Source organism: Hippopotamus amphibius, chromosome 4, assembly GCF_030028045.1.
Source record: "Hippopotamus amphibius kiboko isolate mHipAmp2 chromosome 4, mHipAmp2.hap2, whole genome shotgun sequence".
Taxonomy (NCBI): Eukaryota; Metazoa; Chordata; class Mammalia; order Artiodactyla; family Hippopotamidae; genus Hippopotamus; species Hippopotamus amphibius.
Genome location: NC_080189.1, coordinates 42,992,104 through 43,016,942, shown reverse-complemented (window position 1 = coordinate 43,016,942; position 24,839 = coordinate 42,992,104). Strand labels below are relative to the sequence as shown.

Here is a 24,839-nt window from a genome sequence, read left to right as displayed (position 1 = left end):
ATGGTAGAGCAGAGGCAGCTAAATTACCAAGTTGGAAACATCCTGTTGGCACTCTGAGTAGCCCAGAGACAGAACTATACCACTCCAAATAAAGAGTTGGTTAACCAGCTGGCCCCAAAACTCTGCTACCCACTTAACAGAGACTGCTAAAAACCAAGGGGTGATGAAAGCTCACCTGCTAGTATAATATGCAAAAAAAAATCCTAAACTGGGGAAAGATGTTTCCTTTCTAAAATATTTATGTATATTTTATCTAAAGTGTCTGACTTTTTAATGTTTAACTAGAAATCAAAAAGAGATGAAATACTATGTATCCCTAGTGTGTTTAAAATATTCACAAGTCTAATAGATGACTTTACAAAGCGAACAATACTTCTATATTTCTGGAAGGCCACCTAGTTAGTATCAAAAGATTAGATTTTTTTATGTGAAAGACTAAATGGGGTCTCTCAAAATTATGTATGGCTTAAAAAAAATCATGTCCTTAGTATATCCAACTTCAGTGTAATCAAATAGCTCAGTAAAAGCAATGGTCAACTTACATGTTAGTTCAAAGAACTCCAGCCCAATTTCTTTGAAAGTGGTAACTATTAGCATTACAGCACTTACATAATGTTCAGCCACAAGTGTTAAAGAGCTTTAAAGAGCTGGTTCCCAGAAAGTGCACAAGATATCATTTCTGTGGGAAATGAATTTTGTGAATTTGTACTGGAACATATCTCCCTCCCATTTCCACTAAATCCACCCAATCTAAAGCCTCAGGAAATTCAGAAACACTGTAAATGGAAGCATAGCTTACCCAAACTGTCTTATCCTCTTGCAACAATAGTAAACAAAACCAGCTCACAGAGCTTAAACAATAATTTCCTCTAGAACTCCAAAGGGACATTCCCTACTTAGCTGTTTCTACTCACAGGCCAAATCAGGTATACGTACAACAGAGATGCCAAAATACCTGATTGCTATGGTTCATACAAATAAGCAGGAATGTGAAAAGATAGGGCAAATCAATGTTCTTTGAAGTCTTAAGATATTATGTTCCCATAGCTTCCCTATAATATAGCAAAATAAACAAAAATAACCACACACTACGCTGATACGCATTAGAACGGTATTAAGACTGTGTTACCCATTCATCTGTAGCCTTTAGATGACAAACCATCTAAACACACAGGTCTTTTTACAGTTCACTTCTTTTTAATTTGCAAGTATATAACTGAGATGGCCAAGTCCCTAAATGCCTTTCTTCATCTTATTATATATAACCATCATACGGTTAAGACCTGAGGCTTGCAAGTCAGGCCAACCTGGGTACAGATTCCAATTCTATTACTTAAAGTTCTACGACCTTGGGCAAAAAAAAATCACCAAGCCTCAGTTTCCTCATCTATGAAATAGAGCTGATAATAAAACAGCTTAAGCTGTCTATGAGGAATACATGTGATAAACATATAAAGTGCTTAGTAGAATGCCTGGTATACATAGCAACCGCTTAGTAAATGGCAGTTTAAAATTAGAGCACCCAATATGACAGTTAAATAAAAGCATTTGAGACCATCAAATCAATATTTATTGTGTATGGGAATTCCCTGGCAGTCCAGTGGTTAGGACTCCACGCTCTCACTGTTGAGGACCCGGGTTCAATCCCACAAGCAGCGCAGCACAGCCCCCCCCCCCAAAAAAAATTATTATGTAAAGGAGAGAAACAAAGTTCTAGAAAAATCCTATTTTTAAAAGCATTGATGCATGACTAAACAAAACATTACCTTCACAGTACTGTTATTTTCCCAAAAAAGACATTAGAAAATGGCTACAAAGGAGTTAAATAAAACAAATTTTAGTCAGCACTCATTCAAAACTTTTAACTTTCCATCAACCTTTGACATGAGTCCTATAAAACAAAAATTACTTATGTGTGTGGATTGTAGCCCCTTTAAATCAACAGTTCTGAGATGGTTAAGCAAGCAAATTGTAAAAATGACCTAGTTTACTTAAGTTATGCTAAGTGAAGTAAGTCAGACAAAGATAAATACCGTATGATATCACTTATATGTGGAATCTAAAAAAATACAACAAACTAGTGAATATAGCAAAAAAGAATCAGACTCACAGATACAGAGGACAAACTAGTGGTTACTAGTGAAGAGAGGGAAGGGGGGGGTAATAAAAAGGTAGGGCATTAAGAGATACAAACTATTAGGTATAAAACAGGTTATAAGGATATATTGTACAGCACAGGGAATATGGCCAATATTTTACAATTTTTTAAAAAATGACCTTCCTAAGTAAGATAACAGTGGATTACAAAAATAAGATGGATATAAACCTCAAATGATACTATAAAAGCTATTTCCACTGACAGTGAAAGTAAGACTTCCATATGAACTGTAGGCAATTTGGTTACGGAATGTTATATTCTCAGAATAGAATCTATACAACTGGTTCTATTCCTTTTTCTTTACTTCTAACAAAATCTAGAGCATAGGCACAATTTGAAAAGGCGCCAAAAGAGGAAATCTATACAGAACTGAGGGATGTGTTCAACAGGCATTTTGACCTTAAGACAGAAAAATGGAAAGCAAAAGGATACAAGCCTCAGAAAGGTTTGCCTTCAAAACTGAATTTCAGGGTGAGTCAGGTCCATCTTAGTTATTGTTTGTGTATAAGAACAAATAATAAGAAACAAGATAATGAAAAAAGTGCCTAATTGGATTTAGACATTCTTATTTTATTTCTTATTTTAAAGTTTTCTCTAGGGTAGTCCATTCTACTGGATAAACATTAAGATCAACCATTCTGATATTTACATACCTAGTAAATAAGTCTAAACTAGCCCAAAGTCTGAAACTACTCAAGTAAAAGTGGCCCTCTTGATAGGTTATCTTCATCCACTAGCAGCAATTACCTAAATTTCAGAATCATTATTTCACACTACAGGCCAATTTTAGAAACTGAAAACCTAAAGTCATGAAGTGATGACAAATGTCATTTTAGAATATGATTCACAATTATATACACTACCAACATGAACTGGTGCACTTCCCAGTTCTTAAACCGAGTACTAAACCAATTATCAACACCATTCAAAGTTAAACAAAGCTCCATGAGAGCTCAATTTCACATCTGAGGTTTTTAATAATGACTTTGTAAACAAACTTCTCCATAAATGTGGCAACTGCCTTGCTTCCTAACTGGAAAACACTTTTCCCTTTGCAGCCCATTATGGATCTATAATCTTTTTACACAGTACTGTACTACTAAGTACTATAATAATGCAAAGCATTTAGAATCATCCGTGCAGCAATAGCACTGAAAAAACAGTTAAAAAGAAACTATCATCTTATCTGCTTAAAACTGTTATTAATTCTTTAAGAAAAATGTCCCTGTGAATCTTTTCTTAAAACAGCTACACATTCCCTTACCCCTAACTTCAGAGTGGACCATTCCCTTCCTGTGCTCCTACAGCACTCAGTAATCCCTCCTATATACCACTAGTCACATAATAAATATTGTAGTTATTTACTTGTATGTCTGTATCCCCCACTAGACCTGAGCTTCTTAAGGGCAAAGGACTCTTTATTACCTCTTTGCTTAGTATATACATAGGCCTTCAAATGCCAGATCAATAAAATCCTAATTAAATAAATAAATGAAGCCCAAGAAAGTGTGCTTTGGAAGGAGGGGTACATTTGTTGCGGGTTTATTGAGGGGAAGGGAAGTTGAATTTAAAATACCCATGCGGATGGAGATTATCTGTGATTAAATGAAGTCAATACCTGACCATAAAGCTAAAATCTTAAGATTTTACACACTGTTGCGGAGTTTGGCCAGAATTCAATTAACAGCATGTAGGCATGTGACCTATCCTTGTAGAGATCCTAAGAGAACAACTTCAAATCTCCATTCTTCTCCCTCCAGCAGCTCTCATTTATTTTTCTAGAAGCCACTGCCCATAGGGACCAAGGCCCACTACCTCCCCTGACCCATCAGATCCAATAAGAGCAGTACTGCCCAGAGCTACAAACTTTTCTACTTCACACTGGGGAACACTTGCTTCTACCAGGCACTAAACCCTTCTCTGCTTCCAAGTCCACCCGCCTCCACCCGGCAGATGCACAAGCAATCAGGCATAAGAAAGGATCTGTTAAACACCAAATAGCACTTGAGACACTTAAAAACAAAATCAATGTTAAGTAGTCATTGTGGGTGGTCATAAGACCCTAAGCTTCTGTTATATTAAATCAATAATATAATATTGCTTATATTGTCACATTTCTCTGTTCTAAGTAAGCTTTAGGGACTCCAATTCCTATCCCAAGGACTACCTATGGTTTTGGAGTATCATTAAACAGTTGGTCTGTTCGACAGCTGTGATACTTCAAATCAGTTCTTCAAATCGACTGTGATAAAAAATTTAGAATGTAAGTGTGTCAATAACCTTACAAAGTTTTCAGTGAAGTTCTATGAAAATAAACACATGTAAGCCATCCCCACTCTCATTAACCTAGAAATAAACTTCAGATATTACAATTCACTTGGAGAAAACTTGCTGGAAAAGAAAAAAAGGTTTGCCACAAGGTTAGGTAATTATTAGGCTGCATATTATTTGGTACAGCTTCCAAAAGTGCCTCCAGTGTGTACTAGAAGCAAGCGGGTTAGGAGAGCAGGGCGTAGAGAAGTTTGCAACTGATCTCTGTCCTCCAGCAGCTGACTGATCCATATGGGCACTGATAGCCCTCCACTGGAGGTTAGTCCTAAGAGGGCAGAACTCCTGCAAAAAACAGTCTTATCTCAGGTGCAAGTAAGACAAATGGGTTTCACAGTCCTCTCTTAGGTACTTTTTTAAAAAGAAGAAGTTTCAGAAAAGTGATAACCCTTGTTTTATCACAGTGCAAACCAAGTCCCTTTTGGTTTAATTGTATAATATAAAGATCCTCACGTAAGTGTATACTTGAGCATATAACTAAGTACTTAGATATATGCTCAATAATGTACTCAGGAATGGCTATCACTATGTTACAAACAGTACTATGGAAGTCTATGACCTCCAATTTTGACTATCCTGAAAAGCTATTTTCTACTTCAAAAATGTGTAAAATGAGTCATGCAATAGGAAATCTTTTGTAAAGCAGAAATTTTTAAAAAGAAAGTTACCCCTGTGTAAATCTTACCTTTCAAGAAAAGATTTGAATAAGTGAGAGTTCCAACTATTTTGTTCCAAGTACCTAAATACTTCAGGGTTTTTATTTCTGCTACTAAAAATATCTGTAATCAAAAAATACTGAGAAACATAGCTAATGCCAACTAAGAGTTGTTTTTCTAAACCTCCTGTTTTTGCAATAACTACCCTATTTCTATAGTTACTGTAGAAGCCTAAATGCCTCACTAAACTTAATACTGTAACACTGAAACAGTCCTAATTCATTAATATCTTAATATAGATTAAGTGCCTGCCTTATTTGCATAAAACAAATAAGTAAAACCTAGAAAGCACAGTTGCCTTCCAACACATCCCTGCTGCTGGCTGAAATTTGCCAGATGCCAAAAATATCCCCTCCCCCCCCAAAAAAAACCCAAGCCTCTTTATTAATTAAAAAAAAAAAAAGGTTTAGTAATCACTGAAAACTACTTAATTCAGAAATGAAATTTTTACACAATGGAGAACATGAAAGCCTCACTTTCATACACACTATACATTATACTTTTCTAAATTACTCCAAGACTTAATTATCAACTAAGTTAATTATTAATTATTAATTATCAGTTAATTATTAACTTTCAAATGTAACTTTGGGAACAGATGGAGCTGTACTATCTATTGTATTTATTATCTTTGCAATATCCAGATATGATACAGAATGGAAAACACTGCCACACTGATTTACAAGTGGCTATATGAGAGGAATAAAAGGATGCACCAAATGGTGGGGGGTGGAAGGGCTGTTCTCCTCTAAATGAAGAACATTTCTGTGTCCTCTACAGGAGAAAAAGGAGAGAGTAAGGGGCAGAAGACAGTGAATCTAAAACGTACAACTCTTTGCTTCTTAAATCATACATACCAGTGTGGAAAGTATAACTTTTATAGGGGGTCACATTCTCATTTCCAAGAAAAAATTCGCTCTTCAGCATTGCGCATATTTCTGGGCCGGGTGTTAAAAATAAAAAGGAATTTTAGTCTAATAAGCAATTAATATGGGTTATAGTGCTTTATCTTTTTTTTAAGGATGAATCTGTCATACCCATTTTAGGTTGATGACTGAGTTCAAGGAAGATGGTCCTGTTGTATGCCTGCCAATTCTCACGTCCCTTGATATTTCCGTATACACTTACTAATTAACTGAACCTCATCAGGAAGATATTAATGATGGTTCAGACACTCAAGAGAGACACATAACCTCGGAAGGCAAAATACTTTGCAATCAAAAAGAGACCTATTTGACTCAAGAGGGGTGGGGATAAACAGGGAGTAAGGGAGTACATGGCACGAAAAGCTGCTGGCTAGAGCAGCTGCGCCCAACTTTTAGACACTTACTGGTTTGCTAGGGTACACGTTAGACAGATGCGTTTTTAGTTTCCCCACGGTCCAGTTCAAGAAGCAGCTAATAGTCTGGTCACTGTATTTCTGATTCGGTGCTTTAATAATGAGGGTCACAGGCATCTCCATCCCATTTTGGTCCATGGTGCCCCCAAAGTCGAACAGAGTCAAGAGGAGCAGCAGTTCAGCCCAAATGAACCGAGGTGGTTACCGCCGGCGCGTATGGGATGGGGACGCAAGCCAGTGAGTTCTTAATACTCCTGGTCCAAGTCAGTCACAAGTGCCTCGGCTGATACAAAGGCCATTGCCGGTACCGAAGATGATGGGCAGTGGCGGCGGCGGGGTCTGGGGGCCCGGTCGTAAGTGCAGTTTTCCCCGCCAGGTCCGGGCTCCGCCGGGCTCTGGACTGCAGAGTGAGGACGGGGGAGAGAGAAAGCTGTGAGAAGGCAGGGAGGGGTGAGGGCGCGACCGCCCGAGCCCCCGCCGCGACCCCCAGGTTGAAACGCAACAAGGCCCCTACGCGACGGCCCTGCCGCGCGCGCTGGCGGAGGGGACGGGCCGCCCCGGGCGGCCAGCCGCGACAGGCAGGGCTACCTGAGAGAGGGCCGCGGGGCCCGCCACCGCCGCCCTCCTCGCCGGGGCACGACCGCCGATCGCACAGTCCTGCCGGGCGTCCTCCGCGGCGGCCGCTCCCTTCCTGCTGCTCGGCGGCGCCCACGGTCTCGCGAGGCGCCGCGATGGCAGCGGGAGAAGTTGGCCGCAGGGCGCGGTCCGCTCTCCGCCTGACCCCTGGGGCAGGGCAGCCGCGGCGCAGGGCCGGGCGCGGCCCAGATGGCGGCAGGTGGCAGGAGGGCGGGGACGAGAGGAGGGGCGCCGGCCGCGAGCGCGCTGGTTTTGTTGTTGTTGTTGTGAAGACGGTCCCGGTCCCCTTTAAGCCGGAACACGCAGGGCGGAAGTGCGTCACGAGCGGCTCGCCCTGGAGCGAGGCCCTCCAGGTCCGGCAGCCGCCGCCCGCCTGGCGAGGCCCTGGCCGGCCCCGGACTCCGCGGGCCGAGTTCCGGGTCGCTTCGAGGCCGTTCGGGTGCGTCGAGCGCGCTAGGCCGAACCATTCGCTCTGCCCGCCCTCCCCAGCGGCACTCGGGCCTCTCTACCAGCTCCGCGGACGTCAGTGCATTCTGTTTTGACCACACCCCGAAGACTTGGGAAGTGTTCCTCATCTTTAGAGTTGTCTCTGCAAAAGTTATTGACCTTCCTGATGCTGAATCAAACGTCTGCCCGTAATTCCTTGTATCGACTGTCTGCAAAGCACAGTAGTAGCTGGAACTTTGGGGAGGGAGACGCTGTGGATACGTTGCTTAAGGAGAAGCCTTTCAATTAAACCTTAAGTCTGCCTCTACTTTCCGTGTGACCCTGGCTGAACTTCCCGAGTCTCAGTTTACTTCTCTAAATGGGGACGGCAGTGCCTACCTGCCTGTGTGCTGTTGATTAAATGAGCTGTGTAGGTAAGCCATCTGGTCCAGTTCAGCCGTATATGTCTCACAACTAAATATTGATTTCCATGGCTTTCCTCTTCGTCTCCTCGAAAGTTGACAAGTGTTTGTTTACTGAGCACCTACTGTGTGTTCAGTGTGGCTGGAGATGAAGACGGATGGCAGTGTTATTTTTCTGTTTTATGTCTTAGACGTGGGAACGCGAAGGGTCAGGCTATTGCCCAAAGCCAGCGGACTCTCCATGTTCTGCACAAGTTTAGGAGTCAGTGCAGTAAATTGTTTGTTAGTTGTGCATTTGCACAGCTCCAGGTTTCCACTTATAGGTGAAAACAAGCAGATAATGGAAGGGGCTTTAGAGACCTGGTCTCTTCCCCCTTAGCTTCAGAAGAGTTAGTGAAAATTAGTGACCAAGAGGAAATTATTCCTCTCAACAGCTAATGCAGCAGGAGCCCTTACACCCTCTCCTCCTTCACCTCTTTCTTTGTGATAGGACACCTACCATATCTTAGCCATACCCGCTCAAAGCTCTTCTGAAATAAGAGTGAAGTTTCCTTTATTTCTTGTCATGGAATGAGAACAGCTTGCTATGACTTCACTTTTCTGTAGAAGACCCTGGTCTTTTTCTACCTACTATCTAGTCATCTTAATAGAACCTTAATTCTAGCTGCAAATACTTTTTTCAGACTCCCTTACATCTAGCAGCAGCCATGTGACACAGTTCTAGCCCATAAGATGAAAGGTGAAGTTGCTACTGGGGCTTCTAGGAGAGCTTTCAGATGAGCGTGTTCTGCATACCGGAGCTCATTCTTGCCCTACAGCTGTCTTTATTCCTAAAGGAATGTGATGCCAGCGGTGGGGCAGCCACAGCTCAGTCATGAAGCAACAAACAGGAGAGCAAAGGCCTATATTATTACAAGGACGGCAGAGTGGAGCAGAACAATTGAAAGAGGCTAGATCCTTTGTGGCATAATTGTGCCACCATATAAGTCCCAAGTTGTCTGCTCTAAGAATTCTTTTATGTCCAATTCCTGTTCAAGCCAATCTCCTCAACCCCCAGCCGCCACAGCCACCACCACCACCCAACCCTGTAGCTGCTGCCACTTATGCTTGTGACTCAGACTTCCTGGAGGCCTTTAATGTGGTCATCTCACTTGGTTCTCTGAAATGTACATTATTAATGAGATATACATTAATAATTATTAATAAGACAGAACGTACATTTCACTGCGATTGACACTAGAGTTCATCAAAGGTTCACCAATATGGACAAAATCATTTTAAAATATAACCAACATTCAAGAGATTGAAATATATGAGTATAAAGATGATAGAGTATCTGACAGAAATGATGTTTTGTTTTGTTTTGTTTTACAGCCACCTGATTAAGTCCCTAAAAATGCTTTTGATGCTGCTGAACCTGGCCACAATAAAAACAGTATGTAGACATGATCCCATTTTTGTTAAATTGTGTGTATATGTGTATAGAACAATGCATGAAAGGGTAGTCCCCAGATTATTGATAGTGTTTAACATGGAATTTGGAGTAGGAAAAACAGCATGGAGGGGATGCACAATAGCAGTTACTTAGAGGCTGCTACGAGCTGTTTGTTCCTTGTCCGTGTTGCAAGTAAGAAAGAGAAATGCGAAAGAACCACTGCACATCTCAGTTACCATTTGCTACTCAAAGATAGCCTCTAATGAATGCTTAAGAGTAGGATGCTAATAGATAATAAAGGATTTGTGATTGTTAAGACCAAATCTGCTTTAACAAAATTAATTATTCAATACACATAATCTTAGTATCTAGTTCAGTAATTCAGGATGATTTCTGCCCGTGGAGTAACTGTCTGTGTTGATAAAGTAAAACACTTAAAGCAAATTATTTGTAAACAATAAAATTGATGTCCAGTATTTGTGGGATATTTCTAATTTTTTTAATTGGGAAGGAGGACAGCTAGAAAAGCTTATATCGACTTATTCTATGAAATTCCAGTTTCTTTTAAAATTTTAAAGAAAATAAAGTTCTTCTTATTGAGGTTTTCTTACTAAAATTTAGAATACCTTTCAGGAAGGTAAAACACTTTATAATGTTGAATAATATAGTTTTCAGTGTTTTGTTTTTTTATTTTTTTATTTTTTGATAACTCTCTTGGGAGGAAAGACTTTAGTCAAGTGATGATCTTGCAGTTATAAATTTCAGAGATGATGTTGGCCATCTGGCTTCTGATTCCTTCTATTTCTACTTACACCAAACTTGTCTTTTTTTTTTTTTTTAAGATACTGTGCCACAAAGCATCTAATCAAATCTCAATCAAATTTAGTGTTTAAAAACAAGTGAAATCCTACACTTGGAGCCTAGAAAAATTAGCTCATTTCAACACTGCATTTTCAAAATCTTAATTGGTCCCAGATGTTTGATTATAAACCGTTTTGTAGAAAATGGAAGGAAGAAAACTGCACATGCATTAAATGCCAAATGGATGATTTGACTGATGTGTCGTTTAATGAATTTTCAGAACAGCCTTGAGAGACAGTGAGGTCTATGAAGTGCAGAAAGTCTAGATGTCTTTCCCGAAGTAAGACAGCTAATAACTTCCAAATAGAATTCTGATTCCTCTGTAATACACACTCTACTACACTGAACTGTTTTATTTAAAGAAATTTATGCATAATAACACACATTCAGAAGGAAAAGGCTTCCAGGAACAACATCTTAGAGGTCATCTAGATCAGCTTTCCAAGCACCGCCAGAATCACTCTTACTACCTCTCTGAAAGGCAATAAGCCAACTTTGGCTTAAACCCTTCCAGGGGGAGGGAGCACATCATAGTTTTCACTACAGCATAACCTGTTGTTAAACAGCCATGGTTATGATAAGTGAATTAAAATCTGCATTGCTATAGTTTGTCATTAGGCCCCTTTTCTCCTCTTGATTAATCCAAAATATGTTTACTTATATTCCACATCTGTCCTTCAAATAGTTAAATGCTATCTACATCTTCTCCAGACTAAACATCCCCAGATCCTTCAACTGTCCTTAAGAATCATTTCCAGATTATTCAAAACAGTGACACCTTTGAACACGCTAGTTTGCATAGCCCTCCTCAATTATGGTGACCATAATGAGCATTTAGACACTTAATTTCCCTAGAATAGTCTTCATAAGGACGCATCTGTATTTCTGTTAGTTTCTGTGTTGATATAAATCTTCATAAGCTAGTTTAGCAGTTGGATTTCCTGCTTTTTAGAAACTTGGTCTAGTCAGTTCTTGCAGTGACCATTTGGCTAAGACAGAAGTCTGATTTCTCTGATGAGTTAATCCATTGACTTATTTATGATAACACTTGAAGAAAATTGTAACAAATAGCATCTCACTGACCTCCTTTAGGTGACCAGAGGAAGGAGGGAAGGAAAAATCCCTTATATTTTTCACTGTGTAAAGAATTTTGACCTAAATTCATGCATGTATTAGTTATCTATTGCTGCAAAACAAGTTGCTCCCAAAGCTGTGGGTCAGAATTTTGGGAGTGTCTTTGCTGTTTGTTCTGGTTTTGAGTCTCTCATGAGATTGCATTCAGAATTTCAGCTGGCATTCAGTTATCTGAAGGCTTGATTGGAACTGCAGGACCTACTTGCAAGGTGGCTTACTCGTTAGGCTGGCAAGTTGGCCTGGTTGTTGGTATGAAGTCTCTATTCCTCCCCATGTGGGTCTCTCCAAGGACTTCTTTTGAATGTCCTTACAACTGGACAACTGGATTCCCCCAGAATGAGGGATCCTCGAGACCAAGGCTGAAGCAGCAGTGCCTTTCGTGACTTAGTTTCTGAAATCGTACACTGTCACCTACATGGTGTGCTATTTGATCACAAAGACCAGCCCTGAGTCATTGCAGGCGAGTACATAACGAGCGTGAATACAAGGAGGTAAGGACCTCGTCATATTGGAGGCCAGTTACCGTAATGTACCTTACCAAAGCCTAACAGGTCATAATGGATACCCTGTTCCTTCTATATGCAGCTATCCAAGTCCAGATCCCGATAGGAATCTTGCAGTTGGTTTACAACTGCTTGTGCTTCCTCTGGCATTTAGCCTCTCTCTTCCCAGAGATCTGTCACCAATTTCCTCCCCCCAAAATTAGAACTATCTAACTCTTTTGGCTATATTTCTCAAAGGTTTATAAATGTTTATCTTTTTTGCTAAAAGCAAATATAGTTTAGCTGAGTTTGGGAATGTTAAATTTGCCCCACTACGTTCAAAGAAAGTTAAGAATAATCACTAAATTGAACATACAGACTAGTCACTGGCCTAACTCAGAGGTTCTTAATGTATACCCTGAATTATCTATAGAACTGTGTTCATATGTACACATGTGCATTTATCTACAGGGAGAGTTCATGGTTTTTATCATCTTTTTTTTTAAGATAAATTTATTTATATTGGCTGTGTTGGGACTTCGTTGCTGTGCGCAGGCTTTCTCTGGTTGTGGCGGGGGGTAGTCTTTGTTGCTGTGCGTGGGCTTCTCAGTGTGGTGGCTTCTCTTGTCACAGAGCGCAGGCTCTAGAACACAGGTTCAGTAGTTGTGGTGCTCAGTGGCATGTGGGATCTTCCCAGACTAGGGATTGAACCCGTGTCCCCTGCACTGGCAGGCGGATTCTTAACCACTGCACCACCAGGGAAGTCCCTTTATCAGCTTCTTGAAGGGGCCATTTGTAACATCTTTCAGAGCCACAACAAAATTTAGTCCTCATTGTAAGTTTTTTCCAGTTAAAGGATATGGGTTGTTGAGCCAATTACCAAGTTATTGCCTCAAGGGCCCCCAAACTCTCTTCATTGCCTGCTTTGTGATAATAGAAGTAAATCCTGTAAATATCAATATTTCTCCTTTTCCAGCTCTCATGATATTAAGCTTTGTCAGTAAAGGGCCCTGGAGGAACACTGGAGGAAGAAGAGAATTCTCTACCTGTGTAGTGTAGTGTGGTCCTTCAGGCAGGCTCTTACAGTACCTATGGCTTCTGCAGCTCCCAATTCCAGCAGTGCCCAGCGGCCAGCAGTGTGTAGACTTCCCGTGAACAGCTTCTCCAGGAACCCTCTCAGGCTGCTTTGCAGGCAACACCCATAAGCAGCTTTCCTGGGAACCCCATCAAATGGCTTCACGTGGACTACCACCCGTACAACACTGTCCGTGAACAGCTTCCCCTCATACCGCTTAGGCAGCTTTGCACCCTCAGGGAACTTCTCTGACATCAAACGAGCCACAGTCACTGGACTTCTTCAAGGAGAGTATCTCAGCCCTAAGGACAGTAGATAATTGCTATATCTGATTTTCCTATATTCTTTAGAATTCTTTTAGCTCCTTACTAGCTATCTCCTTATCACTCCAATCCTCTGTTATAAGTGGTAATTCTTTATATTTAACCTTCCATGTTCAAAATATTGTTTGATTTCTGTCTCTTGATTGGACCCTGTTACAGTATTGGTATCAGTAGTGATTCCAGGAGATGAACACACAAAGAATTTGAGGATTGCTTTGATGATGCCCTTTGGCTGGGCTCCTCCCCATTGAGAAGTGAGATGAGGGCATTATAAGTAATCAAACTATCATCTGTGGTTGATTGTGATGACATGTCAGCTGAAGCAAGAGATTGCCCAACTGGCTGCTGCACTTGACCATTATGGCAGTTAAGATGTCTGTAAAGACAATGGTATGGGATAGAGACTTCTGAGTGCCCTTTAGCACTTATAAAAAGAAAATCACAAGCTCATGTCTTTCAACTGAGGCTCAAGTCACCGTCTAAGACCAGAAAGCTTCCATGATAACTATAAAAGAATCTTTTCTTTCTTTCAGAGAGGTGATATTGTCAAAAATCAAGCACAAAATTTTAAGGCTTGCTGAATTATAGCCATAGTTGTATTCACAGTCGCATCAAATTTTTCACATGACAAAGTAGTGATTACCTGGGGGGGGTCAATATATGGGTGGGGGAGTGGGAGGTACAAACTATTGGGTATAAGATTGGCTACAAGGATGTATTGTACAACATGGGGAGGTGTTAGTTCATGAAGCTGGAGGTAGCTGTCACGATTGATGGGTTGACTGAAACCTGGACTCAACCATGGCCTGTATTTAATACAGCTGAGATACCAGAGCTATCTACCTTATGTAGATAAAGGAATCCAAGGGCCTAGGGAAATAGGAATGTTAAATGTATCATGTGTTACCTGCACACCCACCTGCCTCCTTTAGCGTTCCATGAGAAGGCCCAGAAGACACTCACTTCACTAAGGCGTTGAGAGACGCATGAGTGAGGGGAGCCCCCACATCCTTGTAAAGTTCGGTGTTGCCCTCATTTGTAGACCAGAGATGGCTGAAGGGGATACTACCACTGAGAGAAACTCCCTAGTTATAGTGCCCTTTGGAAGACAGCAGCCTGAAAGGATGAAAATCTGTTTTACAGGATGCAGTATATGCTTTGGATCAGAGACCATTATATGCAGAGGCATGTCACTTCTTGGCTCAACTGCAAAAATACTTAATGTCCACCATTTACAATAATAATATTTGTGCTACTCACTATTACAGAGGACACAAAGAATGGTAAGATGTACTTACCTTCAAGGAGTTTACAACTTAGGAGAAAATAAGACAAGCCCACAAATGACTGTAAGACAAAATAGAGTAGGAGAAGTATCCCAGGGCCTTCTGGAACCCAGCCAGTTTATGTCTCAGCAAAAAGCAGAAGAGGAAAGTGAGGGATCTGCTGTATCGAAGTGGGCTGGGGGCAATTTGCGAAAGGCAAACAGTAATTTGACATGATTCTTTTCCTCAAATTATTCTAACTTTTTCTCACATTTCCCCCAGATTATATGTTCATTAAAACCAATCCACTGCCTTTCCACAAGCCCAGCTGAGACCCTGTAAGTTCAGAGAGGCCCAGCTATGCCACAGGAGATAAGATGGACCTCACGCTACCAGGCATGCACGTCTACCTCCCCCTTATTAAGGTCTGTTTTTCATTGTGCCGTTGTTAAGGACAGCTTCATCCTTTTCCATTACGCTCTCCACCATCCCTCCCATTTCATTTCCAGCAACTATGGCAATTTCTTTATGTTGGTAGTGGCTTCCTAATTCGTTTTGTTAAGATTCTGAGGCCAGATCTGGGATCGGCAGGATGATTGATTTAACTGACATGGGTAAGGAAAGGGAATGACAACTAAGTCAAGTACTTCAAATACTGTGCACTAGAAACCCACTTCATTCATTCATTCATTCAAAGTATTTCATATTCCAAAGGTTTTGTACTTTTTTATCTTATCTTGAAAAATATTTCCAAAAACATGCATAACAATTTTTAAATAGTTTCATAACTAGTCAACAGAAAAGGCCAGAGTTCTTGAGAAAAATCTTGTCTGAGTTCACTTTTTTTTTCTCTTAGTTTCTTTCTTTGTGTCATGACTCCCTAGGGTTTGTAAACTAGGCTGAGTCTTTGAAACAGCAAACTAGCTTTGACTAAGAAAGTTTGTTAAATTCCAGGCTTTAAAGAGTAATAGGACAATAGAGAGTAATAGTCTTTGTAACACTCATTCTTAAAGAATGCAGGATTTTATCTCCCTGAAGGAGTTTGTTTCACAACTTTGATGTTGCCCAGTGCAAAATGCTCAGCTCTGTTGGAAGAATTTGTGACTAAGATCACTCCAGAATAAAGACAAAGCAATGTAACATTGGGTGCTTATTACAAATGTGCAATGTTCTAGGTGCATTTATATTGTGATCTTTCAATCCCTTCAAGATAAACCCTGAGCTCTCACTTTTAAAGTTTCCCTGCGCCATCCTTAGATGCTTTGTCTGCGCTTTCACGTGAAATTTATTGCATTTACCATGTGATAATTATCTCTTAATAAGTCTGTGAGCTCCCTGAGGCTAGATATTATGCCTTGAACAAATTTTTTATCACTATTGCCCAGCACAATCCCCTTTTCTTAATAACAATGAATATTATTGACTAAATGACAATACTCATTTTACAGAGACGGTAGATGAGATCAGTAATTTGCCCAAGATGACTCAGTCAGTAGTTGATAGAGCCATTGATACAAAAACCTATGAATTTTATGGCATTTCCTACTTGTTTCTAAACACCACTTCTTGCTTCCGTATCTGTAGAAATTGGGGTAACCCTCTGTGTCCTTTTTCATTTATGCAATAGCAGACAGTAGAGTGTCTGGAAGAACTACAAGACAGAAATCTGAAGTTGAGGAGATGTACCGTGAGGTCAGCAAAAGCATCACAGGGACAAAGTTCAGAAGTGATGGGGGGACGTCACTCTTCAGACATCTGCTAGGAATCTCAGGGAGCCAAAGAGCAGCATCCCTGATTAACTATAAACTTGCTTCTTATCTACCCAGAAAAACATAGGGAAAGAAACTACAGGAATTTCAGCATTGTGCCTAATTCTTATCTCACATACTTTCTTCTGACATCTAATGATAAGCTATATCACAGGCATTTTCCTGCTATCTCCTCTGCCAAACTCAGTATTTTAATCTATTATTTTTTATTGCACATATGACTATAATCTCCTATAATTATTATATACTTGTAAGCTTTTTATTTTGTGTCTATAAAAGTTATTCTTAGTTAACACAACCATTTTTATTCACTCTCACCCCAAATTGCAGCTTAGAGTAACACTTCAGGAAGGGAACTATTTGAGGCACTCTCCTTATAAACCACCTGCATTTGTGAGGATGCCAAGGGACTTATGAAAGAAAATAAGTTTAAAGAAGGAAAAGAAAGCTCAGCATAAATTAGTACTTTTTCTCAGATTCATGTGAGAGATGCTCTTCTTTGCTCTCCAGCATTTATCCATTGGTTCTCCAGGTTTGTTTTATTTTATTTTTTTAAAAAATTCATTTAGAAACCTCCATTTTGGATATGGAGTCTCATTTTGACTTATCAACAGAAACCATTTTACTTATTTCATACAATTTTTTTAATCAGCTATGATTTTCTTTTATTTAATACTTTTTTAACTTAAAAGAAATTCTAGTCTAATCTGTATAACCTAACCATCCTAAGTTAGCAACTATCATTTTTTATTTCTTCTGATTTTCATTATATCTGAAGGCATATTTATAATGAAATGTGTATGTATATAGTCTTATAAAGTTGTAATAGTATGCACACACAATTTTAGAAATTCCTTTTTTTCGTGTAAAAGTGATTTTATAAATTCTTTTTATTTCTCTTTGGTTATTTTTTATTTCTACGTAGTCATATTTATCTGGGCTGAAGTTTCAAAATGAAATACCATATCAACATGCCATAATTTTATTTAGTCATTTCTCAAGTCTTAGATATGTGAGTTCCCAGTTTTTCATTATTAAAAATAATGCTTCTATAGGGACTTCCCTGGTGGCGCAGTGGTTAAGAATCCACCTGCCAACGCAGGGGACACGGGTTCGATCCCGGGTCTGGGGAGATCCCACATGCTGCTGAGCAGCTAACTGAGCCTGCGTGTCACAACTACTGAAGCCTTCACGCCTAGAGCCCGTGGTCCACAACAAGAGAATCCACTGCAACGAGAAGCCCACGCACTGCAACGAAGAGTAGCCCCCACTCGCCGCAACTAGGGAAAGCCTGCGCACAGCAACAAAGACCCAACACAGCCAATAAATAAATAAAAATAATTTTTAAAAAATTCTTTTTTAAACATCTTGGTTTGCTTTGCTCTTTTACTTGAAATATATTCCCAGAAGAATGATTACTAAGTCAAAGGATCTGAACTCTTGATATACATTGTCCATTATATTTTTAAGTCAATTGAAAATTTAAATATAAGAATTTGGCATTATTTATTTTAACTTGCTTTAATCCAGCTGTTAATATATTATGTGTGGTCATCCAATATTTTTAAATATGCTGAAACTATGTCATTTAGTTCATTTTGTTGCAAGTGATAATAAGCTAAATATCAGAAAGGCATGGCTGGATTCAGGAGTTCTCTTTGCCGTTCTTCATTTATTTTCCAATGGTATTATTGGTATCATTCCTTGTTGGGCTTGCTCCATAGTAGGAAAAATGGCCACTGGAGATCTCAAGCCTCCCTAAAGACTTATGGCTTCCATATATCAGACTTCATTGAAGGATTCTGATTATCCTTGCTTGACTCTGATGCCTACCCTGGATTAATCATTTTGTCTATGAAGACGTAGATTGTACTCTGATTGGCCCATCTTGGTCACACACTGACCCTGGAGGCATGGGGAGGTGGAGGGCAAGGCACACATGAATGACAGCCCTACTAGAACCATGGACTTGGAAAGAAGTGAGGGGCTTAGAGGGACTATTGGCAGACAGAAACAACATAGCCATTATATGTGTTTCTTATATTGTTTCTAAACTTCTTTACATCTATAAATATAAATGTAAACTTGACCCTATTTAAAATTGTGAAGTAAAAAGTTTTACTTTCTTCCTCTCTTATCTCCACTTCTCTGCATCCTTCTCCTTTCTCCCAGACCTACCAACACTATCCAGTGACCTAATGTTCTCTCTAATCTATTTCCTATCAAAACCTGCTTTCAGTTAATAGGAGTTGAAAAGAATCCAAAAAAATCAAATTAAGACGCAGGATTCAAATTGCTATCCTCTGTAGAGTTGGTTCGTTTTTTTGTTTTTTGTTGTTGTTGTTGTTGTTTTTGGTTTTTAATCAAGGACAATCATACAAGACTAAGAAAGGTAGAATTTGCAGGGGAAGTGGGACATCTGAGTACCTCCAAATACTCCCCTTCTACTAGGAATTTTTTTTTCCCCTTTAGATTGCTAGTAATATCTTTAGTGAAAAGGTTGTAAGAGACGATGAGGACTCAGGATCTCTAACCTGAATCCTGTCCGTTCAGCTAGATGCCCAGAGGAAGTATACATGTAGAAGTCTAGGCCAGCCAATGTATGCTTTTTATTACCATGAAGCTTTTGCCCAAACCCCACTATTTAACAAAGTAGACAGAAGTGGTCAAGAGCATAGGCTCTGGAATCAGCCCAACCTTTGCTCAAAAGTGGCTCTATCATTTATTACCTGGAGTCTTAGTACCTTGACTATAAAATGGGGATAGTAATTTCTACCTCATGGGGTGCTATGAGGATTACAAAAAATAAATAACGTATACAGATTGCTTAGTTCAGTGCCTGGCACAGAGTAAGCTCTCAATAAGTGAGAGTCGTTTGATGATGTTGATAAAGGATGAGAAGGAGGAAGAGGTGGAAGAAGAGAAGAAAGGAGGAGGAAGAGAAACAGAGGGAAGAGGAAGGAGGAGGAGAAAAAAGAAGGCATCACCTTCTTAACTGAAAGGCTAAATTACATAGAAACCTTCTTTTCACTTGGCTGCAAATTGGCCTTAGGACCTAAAATAATGGTCTTCAAAAATTCTTGTCCTTATACCTCCAAAATAATTTTTTAAACTATGAACCCCCTCATGCAATTTTAAGTTGACATCTAATTTTCATTCTGAGTTTAAATAGTTACAAAAGGATACTCCTGGCATTTTGCAAATAGCAGCATTTTCAAATAAAATTTTTATATCACTTTTAGCTACTCAGTTGTTAGTGTCATTCACTCTCTGACCATCCAGACCTCCCAAGGCTATACCAAGATATTAATGATTAATTACACCTCTTTTTCTTTTATTTGGAAGCAACTTATTTAATCTACTAGACTCAGAAAGAGAAAATTTAAATTTGTTAATTTCTTTCTTTTTAATTTTTTAAAAGGTTCTTGGCTGTGTTGGGTCTTCGATGCTGCATGCAGGCTTTCTGTAGCTGTGATAAGCGGGGGCTACTCTTTGTTGCAGTGCGCGGGCTTCTCAGTGTGGTGGCTTCTCCTTGCGGAGCACAGGCTCTAGGATTGCAGGCTTCAGTAGTTGTGGCACACAGGCTCAGTAGTTGTGGCTCACAGGCTTAGTTGCTCCGTGGCATGTGGGATCTTCCCGGACCAGGGATCAAAACCCATGTCCCCTGCTTTGGCAGGCGGATTCTTAAACACTGCGTCACCAGGGAAGTCTCTAAATTTGTTAATTTCAATACAGCTTTGCCATTACCATATGCTTAAAATATATTTTCATGAAAATCTCAGAGCTACACATTTCACTTGTTTATTGCATGCCACATATCTGTTATTTAGTTTAATTACCAAAGCCAGCCCTTATGGTCAAGCCAATCAGATGATTTTTTTCTATAGAAAAAAAAGACTAGTATCCTTTTTAATTGATATATACAGGCTAATTAAGGGAAATGAATTCTGAGTATATGATATATATATATACACAGATACACATACATCATATATCTATACACAGTTGACCCTTGAACAACGTGGGTCTGGACTGCAGGTCCACTCACACTCGGATTTTTTTCATTAAACGTGCACTACAGTAACACATGATCTCCACTTCCTGGTTGGTTGAATCCAAGGATGCAGAAGTGCGGACACTGAGGGCCAACTGTAAAGTTATGTGTAGATTTTCCACTACAGGGTGGGGAGGAGCACCCTAAACTCCCTGCCCCTTGTTCAAGGGTCAGTTGTACAATACATTCATACAGATAATTTGGAGAACCAAGTCCCATACCAGTAAAAAGTAGGCTGTACTGCCTTTGGCTCTCAGGTCCCTTTCCTCTTTTCTCCCCTCTTTCCTTTCAAACTTGCATCAAAGTTCAGCACTGCATCAATCCGACATTGAGATGATCAACCCAAAGAAAAGGACAAAAAACTGAGAAAACAGCCCTTTCATGTACTAATGAGACCCAAATGGTGTCTCACATGTGTTGGACACCTAATTGGGCTTCCCTTACAGGTCAGTATAGGCCAAAATGCCTACAACTGTGTGAAATATCAGTCAACCAGTGAACTGAAATTCAAAACTGAATTATATTTTCAAATACTGTCTAGGAATGAAAGGTACAGTTTAGTACACCAACATGTCATTTGATGTAATTCATTTTGATATTTTGTTATTAACCTTCTCTCAGATGGACACCTAGGGGAAAGGGACAATTTGCTAATGCATGTCAGAATCTTAAAAGAGGACTGTAAATTGGGAAGGGATGAGGATGTATTCTGGGAGGCCAGTAATGTTCTATTTCTTGACTTGGATGGTGGTAAGTACACTGTTGTTTACTTTATAACTGTTTGAGTATTCATGTAAGTATATTGCATGATTTTAAAACTGTTGGAAAACATGCCTACTTGATTATTCACTTTAAATAGTTTTTCCCAAATTTAAAAAAGATATAGGAATAATTTTAGATCATTGTATATAATAAGTAAAAACTGAAAATAAGAAATCTGATAATGAGAGTTTGGTTAAATAAAGCATAGCATAGCCATACACTGGAACACTATGAAGCTTTTTTAAAAGTATGTATAGATAAATAAGTACTGAAATAGAAGTTGTTCATGACATGAGGTGAAAAACAAATTGCAAAAACTATTGTTCAGTAATATCCCTTTTCACTTAAAAATTACATAATCCGTATGTAAAGAACAATTTCTGGAAATATGTAAGCCAAAGTATTAATAGTGGACTTGTGGTGAGGGTTTTATTTCTTTTTGCTTACTTATATGTTCTAATTTTTCTAAATGAACTTGTTTTACTATTTTGATAAGAAAAAAATTGTTTTTAAATTTTAAAATCTCACTTATCCTTTGAGTCAGCAGAAAGCCCTGTTTACATTATTCTCAGTTTTGACCTTTTTAATTTTTTAAATAAAATATACACTTTAGAAGGACGATCAGTTCTCTTCATAAACCCTTATATTTTGAAATATTAATGTATTTTGTTTATTGACAATTGGGGTGGAATCAGACATTTTCAAGTATTAAGGTAATTTCATGTTTTAAGTTTTAATCTCTATAAAGAATCTTTTCTGAAATCAAAATTGGTACTGAAAACAAGAAACCTACTTTGATGTTTAGAAACTGTAGTTTAGGGATTTCCCTGGTGGTCCAGTGGCTGGGACTCTGAGCTCCAAATGCAGGGGGCCCAGGTTCCCTGGTCAGGGAACTAGATCCTACATGTCGCAACTAAGAGCCCGCATGCCGCAACTAAGACCCAACGCAGCCAAATAAATAAATATTAAAAAAAAAACTGTAGTTAAAAAAAAACTAGGCAAGATTGGATGATATTTTTCTTTTATCCTATTTTTAAAAATTGCTTGCTCACAGATTCTTCAATCTTTTAGACAAAGACCTAATTTGGGAGTGATATTCAAGTTATGAACTTCATCTTTACTATTACACTATTTAAATTTCTTCTTAGAGATACTTAGTGTCATGTTTTCAAGAGGAAATACACTTATTTGTAAAACAGGAAACTGACGAAATGCACTGTGAAATGCGCTATTGCTGCGGTTAACCGCGTTAGCCACTGGGTGGCTCCACTGCTTCACTCCATTCGCTGCCTCTGTTGATGGAAGTTTCCAATGAAAACAGGAGATGAAGAAGGCTTTATTTACAGAATGCTTAATTGGAAACTGATGCAGCATTTACATTCTAGACATTTTATTTAGAAACAGTTCTGTTCGTGTATGCAGTATTTTCTTGTGTTCTTTGATAACTGGGCATTTGACTTGCCAAGGAGGGGAAGGGAAAGCTATTTTTTTTTCCTTATATTGCATCATTTCCTATTCCAATTTTTTAATCAGAACCAAAAATTCTTCATTTGTAACATCTTGCCTATTTTGATAGCTATCATTTTCAGAGTTCTATAATAAAATAACTGGAGGAAAAACAAGAAATTACCACTAGACAGGAATATTGTATATTCTCCTTTCGGAAATGTAGAAAGCTACATTGCTGGTAGCTTCTATCTCTAAGGGATCTCATTGTGTTCTGTTAAGGGCTGGTGAATAGAAGAAAGAGATAAAAATAACCCACAAAGATGTAGAATTGGACTCTGGATAAGGGATCTCTAAAGCTAACTCTCCCTGGGGTCATTTATCTATACCTTGGGACTGAACACAATTTAGAAATTTGACCTCAATTTATAATTCTAGATGCCATTACATTTGCATTTTGTGCATTTATGATAAACATTTTCTCCATCCTGATTTCTTTTAGTCTAATTTTTCTACCCTAAACCTATTATTTTCTTCTGTGTTCTTGGTTCCTTTTGCAATCTCCTATCCCTATTTTTATCCTTTTTTTTTTGTCCCTTTTCATTTGCTAGGTTAAATGTATAATTTCTGAATGACAGTCATTGTTTTAAAAACTCTAATTGGCCCTGAATCATTCCATCATGAGGAAAGAAATTCCAGAAATCTAATAAATAGTTCAGAGATTGAGGTGCCTCTAAATGTGAATACAATTAAATACCTGAGCTAGTAATCACTGTTTTTTAATAAATTAGCTGTATAACTAATTTCCTTATGTCCTTGGGGGAAACTAATGAATGGTGGAATTAGATGAAAAATATTTGAATTAAAACAGCAGTGAAATTAGAGAGAGAACGTGTTTTTGGTTCTAAACTATAAATAGAATAACTAAAAACAGAACTTGGTATAGATGACAGAATCCCAAGTGAGAAAGTAGAATTTAAATATCAAGTTCACCTTATCAGGAAAAAATACAGTCATGAGTTAGAGAATACATCATTAAAATATATTCAAATAGATGAGGAAAAAGTAAGATAGGGTCTTGGATCCTAGGTTTGGGAATTAACATCATGAAATTCACAGAGTTCTCTGCAGAAGGGGAAAGGAGTAAAGAATCTGATTACTGATCAGGGAGAGAGGATGAATCTCAGCTATCCTCCCACCAGGAGAAGACAAATCCACACAAAACCCTACAATCTCAGTCATGAATTAAAACCCTTTTCTGGCTATCACATACATCAATTGCACTAACTCTCCTGTCAAAAACAAGAATATTTCCAGAGGGTGGGAGCCAAATGGCAGCCACCACTTCCACCCCAGAGGCTTCATTATCTCCCAAGGCTTCTGGAATTAGACTTAAGTTTTGTTGATTCAGGCTCTGCAGTGGCTGGGCTCCATGGAACATCAGTTTATATTTGAGTTACGTAACTCTTGAATGGGGCTAAAGCTTTAATATTCTTCATCTATAAATAGACTTGTATAGATAAAGATTTAGACTAAAAACGTATTTAAATATTCCTAAGTATCTAATGTATTGGTGTATATATGTGATCCCCTCTTGCTGAAACTTGAGTCCATCATTTTTTCTTTCTTTTTATTTTAATAATGAGGTGTTTCCAAAATACGGAAAACTATAAAGACGCATATAATGAATTTCCAGGTATCCAGTATCCAGCCAAGGCAAATTTTTAACATTTTCCTTATTTGCCTGATCTCTTTACCTAGATTTTTTAAAAAAACATTTAAAACGTTTCAGATACAAGTGAAATCCCTTCTAACATCTTTCCCAACCCTATTCCCCATCATCCAGCCCTAAAAGTAACCACTACCATGAGTCTGGTGTTTATCACCCCAGGTATGTTTTTATATTTTGCAACATATGTATCTATTCCTAAACAAAAACAAAAAAAATAGATAAATGAATGTTTTGTTTATTTGTTTGTTTTTAAATTTATGTATGTATGTATGTATGTATTTTATTGGCTGTGTTGGGTCTTTTTTGCTGTGCACGGGCTTTTAGTTACAGTGAGTGGGGGCTACTCTTCCTTGTGGTGTGCGGGCTCCTCATTGCCGTGGCTTCTCTCGTTGCAGAGCACAGGCTCTAGGCACATGGGCTTCAGTAGTTGCAGCACATGGGCTCATTAGTTGTGGCTCACAGGCTCTAAAGCACAG

General features: G+C 38.9%; 1 protein-coding gene and 1 long non-coding RNA gene across 6 annotated transcripts in view; one reads left to right on the top strand and one right to left on the bottom strand.

The window, feature by feature from the left end:
• The window catches only part of HERPUD2 (HERPUD family member 2), a 41,251-nt gene extending 33,984 nt beyond the window's left edge, over positions 1–7,267 (bottom strand). Inside the window, exons 1-2 of the mRNA XM_057732725.1 lie at positions 7,130–7,267; positions 6,533–6,941 (exon numbers count right to left, since the gene is read on the bottom strand). Coding sequence (XP_057588708.1) covers positions 6,533–6,679 — 147 coding nt within the window. The 5' untranslated portion in view covers positions 6,680–6,941; positions 7,130–7,267. The remainder of the gene's footprint in view (positions 1–6,532; positions 6,942–7,129) is intronic.
• A 145-nt stretch (positions 7,268–7,412) lies between these two features.
• The window catches only part of LOC130852076 (uncharacterized), a 61,006-nt gene continuing 43,579 nt past the window's right edge, over positions 7,413–24,839 (top strand). For 3 of the 5 annotated variants that reach the window (XR_009053294.1, XR_009053293.1, XR_009053292.1), the window contains exons 1-3: positions 7,413–8,037; positions 9,400–9,460; positions 14,883–15,025. This is a non-coding gene — a long non-coding RNA (uncharacterized LOC130852076). Of the gene's footprint in view, positions 8,038–9,399; positions 9,461–14,882; positions 15,026–17,294; positions 17,687–24,839 lie in introns of those variants that run through there. The other 2 variants (XR_009053296.1, XR_009053295.1) reach the window with 2 other exon arrangements.